General features: G+C 37.1%; 1 protein-coding gene across 7 annotated transcripts in view; it reads left to right on the plus strand.

Moving 5' to 3' along the window:
• The window catches only part of UNC80 (unc-80 homolog, NALCN channel complex subunit), a 228,877-nt gene that overhangs the window by 118,122 nt on the left and 97,634 nt on the right, over positions 1-13,121 (plus strand). For all 7 annotated transcript variants that reach the window (XM_044937752.2, XM_044937753.2, XM_044937750.2 and 4 more), the window contains exon 26: positions 6,807-6,972. In XM_044937752.2, the coding sequence (XP_044793687.1) occupies positions 6,807-6,972 (166 nt within the window). The remainder of the gene's footprint in view (positions 1-6,806; positions 6,973-13,121) is intronic.

Consider the following 13,121-nt stretch of genomic DNA (forward strand, 5'->3'; position numbering starts at 1 on the left):
TGTCCATCACCAACTTCCAGAGCTTACTCAAACTCATGTCCATTGATTCAGTGATGCCATCCAACCATCTCATCCTCTGTCATCCCCTTCTCCTCCTGCCTTCAATCTTTCCCAGCATCAGGGTATTTTCTAGTGAGCCAGTTCTTTGCATCAGGTGGTCAAAGTATTGAAGTTTCAGCTTCAGCATCAGTCCTTCCAATGAATATTCAGGACTGATTTCTTTTAGGATGGACGGGTTGGATCTCCTTGCAGTCCAAGGGACTGTCAAGAGTCTTCTCCAACACCACAGTTCAAAAGCATCAATTCTTTGGTGCTCAGCTTTCTTTGTAGTCCAACTCTCATATCCATATATGACTCCTGGAAAAACCATACCAACAATTCATAAATTTATGTGCTTCCAGTGAATTTTCTCATTTAAATTATGAATGAAAACACTCAAGTCTTTAGCATGTAAATGTCTCTGAACAAATATTTTATTCCTGCAGGATTTCTTATGGATACAGATAGGCAGAAAAAGACCGTGTGTGCATGCACACACATACACACACACACACACACGCAAATGCACACACACGCACGTGCACAGAAACACAAAGACACACAGGCAGGCATACATACAGACACACTTGTATGCTATCAGGGCCTGATTTTTTTAATTTAAGATACAAATTCTGGCAAGAGCCAAGAGTCATCACAAAGCACTTTGGACAGAGGCCCATCTCAGAGCCAATTTTCTTGGCCCTTTGTTCTCTAATGGGCACCATGTTTCCAGTGGTTCTTATATCATAGGCCTTACCTGACCAGAGCTGAGGAACCAGACAAATTCCTTTTTTTCTCCCCTTTACACAAAACTTACAGTACCAGAGAAACTGTTACACTAACAATCTATGTGCTTCCATTTAGGTGAATTTTACAGTGCGCCAACTCTCCTGCTGTTTTGACCAAACTCAGTATGAGCAAGACCCTACTGCAGTCCCGGGGGGTTGGAGGTTGGCATGAGGAATGGAACCAAAAAGCCAGTGCTCTGGTATTCCTGAGTTGTTCCTCTAACTTTGATTTCGAGTGTCTGCACAGCCCATTTCCTCACACTCTAAAACATAAAATGGAACTCTTTGTAGGTAAAATATGTTTTCAAGAGAAACGTGTCCACATTTGGACTGTGAAACTGCACCATTTAAATACTATGAAATGGAGTTCCTCCTACAGACCTTATTTAATTTCATGTTATCCTGAACCTTTATTTTTCTGAATTGTCACCTTCACAGTTATATTGAGACTACTCTTAAAAACCAAGTAAGTCAGCCACTTAAGCATGTTTAAAGTCAAGATTAATCTATAGGCCTCTGTGAGTGTTATTCATATCAATATTCTAATTATACTGACGTCTTCATAAAAGCTCAGAAACACATCTGTTAAATTTTCAGATTTTCATTTTTTATTTATTTTTTAATATTTATTTGGCTGTGCCAGGTCTTAGTTACAGCATGCAGCATCTTTAGGTGTGGCAAGCAAGCTCTTAGTTACAGCATGTGGGATCTAGTTCCCTGACCAGGAATTGAACTTGGGCCCCCCTGTGCTGGGTGTATGGCATCTTAGCCACTGGACCACCAGGGAAGTCCAAATTTTCAGATTTTTAAAGGTCACCGTTTTGACTTATAGTGATTTAAGAAAGATAAGAACCTTAAAGTTTGATTCAGTTATTTTTGTTCTTTCTTTCAACACTATAAAGCTATACTGTTCCTTATTATTATTTTTTTTTCATGTTCTAATGAAACTTTATTTATGGACACCAAAGCATTTTAATTTTCATGTAATTTTTGCATGTGGTAAAATATTCTTTTTTTGTTGTTGTTGTTATTTTAATTTTATTTTATTTTTAAACTTTACATAACTGTATTAGTTTTGCCAAATATCAAAATGAATCCGCCACAGGTATACATGTGTTCCCCATCCTGAACCCTCCTCCCTCCTCCCTCCCCATTCCATCCCTCTGGGTCGTCCTAGTGCACCAGCCCCAAGCATCCAGTATATTATAACAAATTTCTTTTTTAAGAAAATTAATCAAATCTTTAAAAAATGACTGTATAATCAATTGGCTGTCTAGTAGAAAATGCTAAAAAATTAAACTAAAACAGAGGCTGCAGTTATTCAATCAATAAGAGGAAATTTTTCATTGCCTTTAACTAGGTCTCATAAATCTTTTATTCATTGAAGTATAGCTTTTATTGTCAAGTATAGGTTCATAAATTTTGGGGGGATGTGACCTTTTGAAAATGGGAAAGAGCTCATGTTTAATCTATAGTTGTTGATAAAGAAAACTCAAATCACATTTTTAACTATTACAGAAAAAACAGTATCATAAAACCATTTTACTAACACAGAAGCTATAAATGCTTGAAATAGGTTTTTTTTTTTTAAGAAGTTGTACAAAACAGTAAGTCTAACAGGCTAAGCATAAATATCATTAAAATGAAATACTCTAAAATTTTAACAAAACACTTGCTGTAAGAGTATTTATAGATTTGGGGGATATTTTACTAATTCAATAACATTTTTAACAGCAGTAAAAATAAATAGCTACCTGAATGTACAGAATAATAAAAATATAAGCTAGAAAAATAATCACATTAGAAACTATATTCTAGGATCTGAGACTTGAGGAGGGGGGAGGACAGGGAACATAAATGTCCTACCAAGAAAGTCTTTCTGATAGAAATGTCATAAGATCATTTCCCTGTGAAATATTTGTTTGAAAAAGTCCTGTTTATATCCGAAGTGTGCAAGAGAAAGGGGCTTCCCAGGTGGTATTAGCGGTAAAGAATCTGCCTTACAAAGCAGGAGACATAAGAGATGCAAGTTCAATCCTTGGGTTGAGAAGATCCCCTGGAGGAAGACATGGCAACCCTCTCCAGTATTCTTGCCTGGAGAATCCTATGAACAGAGGAGCCTGGCAGGTTACAGTCCATGAGGTTGCAAAGAGTCGGACATGACCTAGCACACACGAGGAAGAAAAGGCAAAAGAACCTAAAATGCAATAAATAAGTTAATTTGATAAGGCTAGGCAATCTCAGGAGGTCACTCACTGGATAGTGGGGGGTGGAGGTAAGTGAAAAGGAAAATTAATATCAGCTAAAAATATATTTTTACCAACTTAACAAATTTTTTCCATCTACATCCCTAGATGGAACTTAGTGTAATTGTTTCTCCCCCCAAAATGACTTCTGGTAGCATTTTTATTCTCTCTTTTTGTAAACCATCAGATCAGATCAGTCACTCAGTCATGTCCGACTCTTTGCGACCCCATGAATCGCAGCACGCCAGGCCTCCCTGTCCAAAACCAACTCCCGGAGTTCACTGAGACTCACGTCCATCGAGTCAGTGCTGCCATCCAGCCATCTCATCCTCTGTCGTCCCCTTCTCCTCCTGCCCCCAATCCCTCCCAGCATCAGAGTCTTTTCCAATGAGTCAACTCTTGGCATGAGGTGGCCAAAGTACTGGAGTTTCAGCTTTAGCATCATTCCTTCCAAAGAACACCCAGGACTGATCTCCTTTAGGATGGATTGGTTGGATCTCCTTGCAGTCCAAGGGACTCTCAAGAGTCTTCTCCAACACCGCAGTTCGAAGAATCAATTCTTCGGCACTCAGCTTTCTTCACAGTCCAACTCTCACATCCATACATGACCACAGGAAAAACCATAGCCTTGACTAGACAGACCTTTGTTGGCAAAGTAATGTCTCTGCTTTTCAATATGCTATCTAGGTTGGTCATAACTTTCCTTCCAAGGAGTAAGGAAGGAAATTATTTTTAATTTCATGGCTGCAGTCACCATCTGCAGTGATTTTGGAGCCCAGAAAAATAAAGTCTGACACTGTTTCCACTGTTTCCCTATCTATTTCCCATGAAGTGATGGGACCGGATGCCATGATCTTCATTTTCTGAATGTTGAGCTTTAAGCCAACTTTTTCACTCTCCACTTTCACTTTCATCAAGAGGCTTTTTAGTTCCTCTTCACTTTCTGCCATAAGGGTGGTGTCATCTGCATATCTGAGGTTATTGATATTTCTCCTGGCAATCTTGATTCCAGCTTGTGTTTCTTCCAGTCCAGTGTTTCTCATGATGTACTCTGCATATAAGTTAAATAAGCAGGGTGACAATATACAGCCTTGACGTACTCCTTTTCCTATTTGGAACCAGTCTGTTGTTCCATGTCCAGTTCTAACTGTTGCTTCCTGACCTGCATACAGATTTCTCAAGAGGCAGGTCAGGTGGTCTGGTATTAAACCATACTCATAAAGAATATCTAGAAAAGGAAAAAGCAGCATTTTTATAAGATTTATCATCTAAAAAAGCATAATAATCCATTTTTCTTCAAGCAATGATCAACTTCCAAACTTGAAAACACAAAATTTTTTTTAGAGAGTTTTGTCTATAAAACTGCAAATTTATTAAAATGTTTCCCTGTTGAGTTGGTAAAACCAATAACTGATGACCAAGCAGCATGGAATTAAATTAATTCCCATCGGATGCCAAGATGATCCTTAATAACAAAGAAAATGACCATAAAGAAGTCTCTTTACATCTGTGTTCACTCATTAGGGAAAACAACATGTTGAATGCTTTTGTACAAGATTGTGCTAGAAACTGTACCAATTGTACCAATGGGATTTAACAAATCACATTATAAAGAATACACCACTGGATCCCAAATGCTTCTAAAGTTAAACGATCCGAGTGAAAGTCGTTCAGTTGTGTCCAACTCTTTGTGACCCCATGGACTGTATAGTCCATGGAATTCTCCAGGGCAGAATACTGGAGTGGGTAGCCTTTCCCTTCTCCAGGGGATCTTCCCAAGCGAGGGATCGAGCCCAGGTCTCCCATGTTGCGGGCAGATTCTTTACCAGCTGAGCCACCAGGAAAGCCTGATCAGAAGCAAAACACAATTCACATTCATATTTGAAGAGTAGATATGAATATTTGAGAGTTAGGCTATGAGAAACGGTGGTGTAAACGGTGCAGAGGTGGGAGTGAGGGTGATGCAGAGATGAATATGCTGTAACAGGAAAACCAACACATGAACAACACACAAGAAAGGAACAGAGGGCCAATGCTAGCCAAAGAAGGGGCTGGAAAAATCTGAAGGACATTCCTGAAAGAGATCATATATGAACACAGCTTTGAAAGATAAGTAGGGTTTTGACTAGTAGATACAAGAAGTTGGGAGAAATAACTACTTTAGAGAATCAGAATTGTTATTACTTTTTGTCTCAACTAAGAAGCTTATCTAATTAAATTTGGCTGCCAAACTGGAAAGTAGTTAGGTTGTTTTCTTTTTCCTAAAAAGGATTAATTTCAGAGGAGCAATTATATTCCTAGAACATTTTTTGACAATGTTAAATAGACTCCATGTGGTTCCTTCTTTTTTCTAGATTTGATACAGTTTTCTGAGTACCAAACTATAACTTCTATTCTTAATTCAAAGGGAAAAGAAACTATAGAGTCTAAAAGTTTCATTTATTAACAACAGTTAAAAGCTTAAGGTTTTAATCTTGGTACAAACTGGGTTTTTCAAAATATCTTTTGTTTTTCAAGCTACTTGAATCTAAGGACTTTTTGTGTCATAATTAGAAAAAAAATCACTGTATAAAAATAAGGTTAGCATTTTATATATTTTTCATTTATCAGGTCTGAAAGTGTTTTATAGATTAATGATTAAGTATGATCTTCAGCATGAGCGAGTCTCTATTCATCGAACAAATCAAATGTCCATGCTCACCTCACAGATTGAACTCCTACTAAATACTTACATTCCCTACTTTCGGCTATGGGATCATTCTGTTCATAAGTGGATGGAAAAGGATCCCCTCTTATATTTGAAGTCTTCCTAAAAGAGAAGGAGTGATTCTCCCATTGTCTGATATTGTTCTGTGCCTCTGGTCATCATACACAAGGTTTCTTAAGCCAGAACTGCCTTTTCCTACCTATTTGCTGAGCAAATTTTACTTAATCCTTAGGACTGAATTCAAGCGTCACCTTGGTATTTGTTTTCTGTTTCTGTTCTGTGATATGATGATTTATAATAAAAAATATATGTTTGGTCTTCATCTGTAGTTCTGCCACAGTATTCCTAAAACCCTTGGAATTTCTTAAGGAGGGTGACCAAGGTGTCTTAATGAGGTGACTTGTGGTATGCCTCTAGATTACCTAAGGATCAGCTGGTCACCGAGTGATTAGAAAAATGAAAATTTCAATCCCACTCCCCTCACCTCTAGGTGACAATGATTTAATCAATCATGCCTATTTAATGAAACCTCCATAAAAACCCAAAAGGACAGGGTTCAGAGAGCTTCCAGTTGGTGAACTTGTGACAACTGGGGAGAACAGTGCCCTTGGATGACTTGGAAGCTTGGTTACCCTCACCCCATTCCTTGCCCTGTGCATTTCTTCCATCTAACTATTGCTGACTATATATATATTTTTTATGATAAACCAGTGATCTAGTTAGCAAAATATTTCTCTGGGTTCTGTTACCACCTCTGGCAAATTAACTGAACTGAGGAGGGCTGTTGTTGGAACTTTCAATTTGTAACCAGTTGGTCAGAAGCACAGGTAACAACCTGGGCTTGCAATTGAATCCTTAACCTGTGGATTAAGGAAAATGTTTTCATGGCCACAGTCTGAAACTGGTATAAGGCAGATGGCTATTTAAATGCTGTGTGTGCTACTCAGAATGGAGTGAGGTTTGCCAGAAGACCAATGCAGTGCTGGGGAGATGCCATCGTTCACATGCTCCCCACTGACATTGCAGGACTTGGAGAGCTGCAGACTTCGTTTGGACCCTGAATTAGACCGGCACAGATATGAAAGGAAGATCAGCTTTGCTGGAGTCCTGGATGAAAATGAAGACTCAAAAGATTCCCTTCACAGTAGTAGCCACACCCTCAAATCAGATGCAGGTGTTGAAGAGAAGAAAGGTATGGATAAAGCAAAAATTAATTCATGTTTCTGGGTTTCTCAAGGGATATTTGGTCTGGGTCTAAACTGCAGAATTGTGCACTGAAAGAAATCCAAATTATTGGCTCCATACAGCACTAACAGTGTTCATTCAACTAGGCAATCATGCTAGTTAGGAGTTGAACTCTAGCTCAGCATCTCTCCATACCCCATTGAATATAAGATGCCATTAGTTGTAAAATGAACCATTATTTTATATACCATCTACTGCTACTGCTAAGTCGCTTCAGTCATGTCTGACTCTGTGCACCCCATAGATGGCAGCCCACTAGGTTCCTCTGTCCCTCGGATTCTCCAGGCAAGAATACTGGAGTGGGTTGCCATTTCCTTCTCCAATGCATGAAAGTGAAAAGTGAAAGTGAAGTCGCTCAGTCGTGCCCAACTCCCAGCGACCCCACGGACTGGAGCCCACCAGGCTCCTCCGTCCATAGGACTTTCCAGGCAAGAGTACTGGAGTGGGGTGCCATTGCCTTCTCTGTTTATATACCATAACAAAGGAAAAATACTCCCCTTTCAGCTCTTACACATGCTTTCTTATCAATTAATTTGTTTTATTCTTATTGAAAGAAGACTTTCAGACGTAATTAGATGTAGATTTTTATTACCAGTCCGTATGATTCTCTCTGCAGGAAAGTAAACTAATTAGTTTTCCTAAACTATCTGCAATTCAGAGTTCAAATTCTTAATCACTTTTTAACTCAAAATTGTCACTGTCTGGGTTTTTACGTATGATAACGTCCTCTGTGTCATCAGAATGTTAGTAATACACCATTTCTTAAATGAACCTGTAAAGCTATTGGTGCTTGTTACATAAGCCAATGTGCAGTTGTATGAAGCTAGTCTACCTTCAATTCCTGTTTCAGGAATGTTGCCGAACATACATGACTTACCACCTCACCCACTCCTTCACCCAACTATCATTCGGCTCCTGAGACTTAAAAGACACTGGCACTCATTTTGTACATTTTGTTGCTGGTGCTTTAGATATTCACACGAACACAAGCAATGGCAAATGTGTCACAAGTACCACCTGGCTCTAGTGATATCTTAAGATGGCATCAAATGTAAGCCAAATCTCAATTGCAGAGATGTTCAAATGTTAAAAAAAGAAAAATGTGCATCTTAAAATGGTGAAATAGAGTAACTGATTATGTGACCTTGTCCAAGTTTAGCTGCTAAGCCAATTTTCTTCTCTGTAAAATTAGATTATTAACACCTACTACATTATAATGCTGAGAGCTTTAAATGAACAATGGGCTTCCCCGATAGTGCAGTTGTTAAAGAAATCCGCCTGCAATGCAGGAGACCCCAGTTCAATCCCTGTGTTGGGAAGATCCCCTGGAGAAGGAATGGGCTACCCACACCAGTATTCTTGGGCTTCCCTAATGGCTCACTGGGTAAAGAATCTGCCTGCAGTGCGGGAGACCTGGGTTCAATCCCTGGGTTGGGAAAATTCCCTGGAGAAGGGAAAGGCTACCCACTCCAGTATTCTGGCCTGGAGAATTCCATGAGGTCGCAAAGAGTCAGACATGACTGAGCGACTTTCACTTTAACTTAAATGAACAATGCAAGTAAAACGTAAACTCAATAAGGACACAGTCTCTAATTAGGAAATAATAAATAATCATCATTGGTTTTTTTAAAATGTGTATTATGAGCATATAGATCAGAACCCATGCAGAAAATCCTAAATATGAATCAAAGATTGCAAAGTTTTAAGGTGCTCTTTAAAGCCTCCTTTAAACTGTTAACTTCTCTGATTTTTGTATTTCTTAAATTTTATTGCCCTTCAGTGTTTTTCTAAAAAATTTCCATTAAATGAATATCAGCATATTTGTAAAAAGAGTCAAAGACAGTTTTCTCCACTGGTATATTTTCTGTAGTCAGTGACTCCATAAATGTTTGGTAGTTCAAGCAATACATATTTCTCAAAAGAAATATCCCTACAGAAGACCTAAACAGATATTTTCCAAAGAAGACCTGGCCAACAGGCACATAGAAAGATGTTCAATGTCACTAATTACTTGAGAAATGCAAATCAAAACTGCAATGAGGTATCACCTCATGAAAATCAGAATGGTCATCATTAAAAGTCTACAGTGTTTATTAACACTGGAGAGAGTGTGGAGAAAAAAGAACCTTCCTACATTGTTGGTGGGAATGAAAATTGGTGCAGCCACCATGAAGAACCATATGGAGGATCATTAAAAACTGAAAATAGTTACCATATGATCCAGCAATTCCATTCCTGGACATAAATCTGGAGAAAACTAATTAGAAAAGATACATGCACCCCAGTGTTCACTGCAGCACTATTTACAATAGCCAAGGTACGGAAGTAATCTAAATGTCTATAGACAAATGCATGGGTAAAGAAGATGTGGTGTGTATATACACATACATATACATACAATTGAATATGAGTCATAAAAGAGAATGAAATAATGCTATTTGTAGCAACATGGACAGACCTAGATATTAACATATTAAGTGAAGATAGAGAAAGACAAATATAAGGTATCACTTATATGTGGAATTTTAAAATATGATACAGATGAATTTTTTTACAAAACAGAAATAAACTCACAGACATAGAAAGCAAACTTGTGGCTACCAAAGAGGATAGCAGGGGGTGGGGCAGGAGGAGATACTACTATATATAAAATAAACAACAAAGATCTACTGTATAGCATAGGGATGTATACTCAGCATCTTGTAATAACCTACAATTTAAAAAATCTGAAAAAGTATAGCCCTAAATAAAGAAAAACACAACATATTTAAAATATTTAAAACTTCGTAAAGAGTGGATATATTCTGAAAAAAAAAAAACCTTTTTAATATTTCAAGATCAGAGTGTTGTCACAACATTTAAAAATGTAAATATATTGTGTTGAATTTATGGTGAACAGAAGCCATGTTGCAGGAAGAATTAGCCAAGTTTTATCAGTTTCTGATAGTAAGAAGTATCAAGTCAAGGTTTGTTCAAATACTTCTACTTCTGACAAAGAGGACTGCGTATGATGAGAAACTTCCATCTTTTTTTTATCACTTTCTAAAAATTGAAGTATAGTTGCTTTACAATGTTGTGTTTCTACTATATAGCAAAGTGGTTTAGTTAGACATATATATATTCTTTTTTATATTCTTTTCCATTATGGTTTATCACAGAATATTGAATATAGTTCTCAGTGGTATGCAAAGACCTTGGTGTTTATCCATTGGATATATAAAAGTTTACATCTGCTAACCCCAGCCTCTCATTCCATCCCCCGACTCCTTCTCCCTGGGAAACCACCAGTCTGTTCTCTATATCTGTGATTCTGTTTCTGTGAAACTTACATATTTTAAACATATCCTACAGGGACTTTTTTCCCCACTCAAAATTATTATGCTAGTTATTATTTAAAGTAGTTGAAGCAAAAAGCATTAATACTGACATGGTTACATTTCAGCAGAGTAAATTCTATATCATTTTAAGAAATAAAACCTCAGATTCATTTTTAAGAACATTAATTTCATGATTATCATTTATGTAAATTGCCTTTAATGTTCAAATGCACAAGCATTTTTCTTCTCATAGAATGGCTATGGGATCATATGAACCTATTTAATAAATTAAGAGCAGAAAGCTAGAAGTATAAATAAAATGAGAACATATTCATAAAATGTCCTTTACCAGTTGGCAAGAAACTTCTCAAAGATTCCTAAATACTCCTTAATCCTTTTAACAAGCTGATACCAGATGCTAAAGCCGATGTGAAAACGGGGACCGCGGGGACCCTGCTAACTCAGATTATTAAAATTTTATTTAAAGTTTCATACCATCTGTTTGTATAACATCTAAAAATGTCAGTTCTTGAAATAAACAACCTGAGGACAGTTGGGATTCTACAAAGGAAAACTAATACGAAATCATCCTTAGAATGAAAAATGTCTTAACTAAAATCTCTGAGCAAGATCTGATATCATTTTATCCATATTCCAGATACAAACTAAGACTGGCTTTCCAGAATACAGATACCAAGACATGTGTGATTCCTCAATAATCATGTACTGAACATCTGCTGTATACCAGGCACTATTACAGGTTCCTAGAATACAGCAATAAACAGGGGAAATTTCCCATGTATATTTTAATTTAGATTAGCTAATAATGAATAACATTAAATTCTGGACTTTCAAGTAGAGATAAATAGTATGAAGAAATCAAGTTAGAGTCAGAGAATTGGTAGTGACCTGGAGTAGGAGGGATTCTAGTCACAAGTGACACTGAGCTGAGATTTGCATGATGTGAAGAATCCAGTCATGCTAAGGGCTGAGAGAAAAGTCTTCCAAACAGAGATAACAGTGAGAACAAGGCTCTGAGGCAGGAACATGGGAGCATGTGAAGAAGGGCAAGGACACCAACATGGTTGCAATAGAATGAGTTGGAGGAAGAGTGTTAAAAGATGGGGTTGAGCAAAGGTCAAATAAACAGGGTCTGTAAATATGGTTAGAAATTTAATTCTATTTAAATGTGTCAGATAGTTGTTGGGAGATTTTGACCAGAAAAGTGATATAATATTTGTATTTGTGACTATGTATTTAAAAGATGATTCAAACTGTAGGAGTAGGGGTAAGAGAGTACAGTTTGTTGGTTATATTTGTCCAGGGAATAGGTGATGGGGCTTTCAAAATCCTATATTTGGAAGTGTTGCATCAGCAGGACTTGCTATGATGTGGTGTTAGAGAAAAGGGAAAAGAAATGTTTTATCCAATATAGATGAATTTGTTTCTTTAATATTAGTTCTCATTGTCATGGATGTACTTTACCAAATCTGAATCCTAACTACTATGTCCTTTGTAAATAACCAATGCCATAATTCTGAATATTATTTTTTTAATTATATGATATTTCCAATTATCTTTGGTAGTAGAACAGGGTTCTCAAAGTTAAATTTTTTTGCATCATATTAAATTGGGGTTACTGTACTATATTTGTAAGCAGAAAAATATCATGAAATCAGACAAAGAATGACAAAATGTGCCTCTGTAAAATTTTAAAATTCTTTCTTTAATCTTTTTGTCTACTTCCCAGTCTATTTTGACATAATTGTATTAATAGTCTTTAAAAATAACTATATTCTGTTTCAAATGCATTTCAGATAAGTCATAAAGTCTCAATTGTGCCTAAAAATAATACTGAAAAATACAGTGGATGAGTTTGTGCTATTACTAAAATTGAGCATTATGGTCTTTATGGAACATATTCAACTGTGCTGCAAGAACTTCTGTCTGGATGTGAAATTCTATCCAGATGTGTTCAGGGAGCTCCATGAAGCCATTGCCAGCTGAGTGGTGATAATTTTAGTCTTTCTCAATCATGGGTATAAATTAGAGATTAAACATTTCACATGATTCAACAGGATATCTTCTAGGCTCCTTTAAATGTCACTAAAAGTGTATACTTAATTAACATTTTATGGAGTGGTACAATCTTCTATCACGGTCACAGACTAACTCTCCTATGGGTAAGCAACTTGAGACTAAAATGCAACCTTCTTGATTGGGACTAAAATATTAATAGCTGTATCTTGCATAATTAGTAAGAAATCTTGTTCATGTCTTAAGAAGGAAAACTTAAAAAACAGCCCCTTCCTGAGTATTACTTGAAGCCCTAAACTTTCAGAATCACCCTTACAGTATCAATATGTGACAATCCCAGATCTTCAGAGGAAAAGGAAGGAGGTGTGGATATGACTATGGGAAATAAGGATGCTTTTGATTAAAAAGTAGGTTTCTAGATGAACGTGTTTCTTTTACCCTTTAATTTTCCTCACTGATGACTGTTTCTTCCAGAACACTAAAGAGGAGTAATGCATGTTCTTCTCGGTGTATGTAGACTGTAAGGTTGGCGCAGGGTGTTGCAACCTTTGGACTCATATCTCACTCAACCTTTTGACTAAGAGGAGCAATCACTAGGCGCATTGAAAATGGAACCATTTCACACTCGTGTTCACCCAAAGCACCCCACTGAAAACAGTTCTTTTAGTGCCTTTGCTGAGGAGCCGAGCGGACCCCACTGCTGATTGTTGGAGAGTGAAGCAACTGTTGTTTTTATTTCTTA

Source organism: Bubalus bubalis, chromosome 2, assembly GCF_019923935.1.
Source record: "Bubalus bubalis isolate 160015118507 breed Murrah chromosome 2, NDDB_SH_1, whole genome shotgun sequence".
NCBI lineage: Eukaryota > Metazoa > Chordata > Mammalia > Artiodactyla > Bovidae > Bubalus > Bubalus bubalis.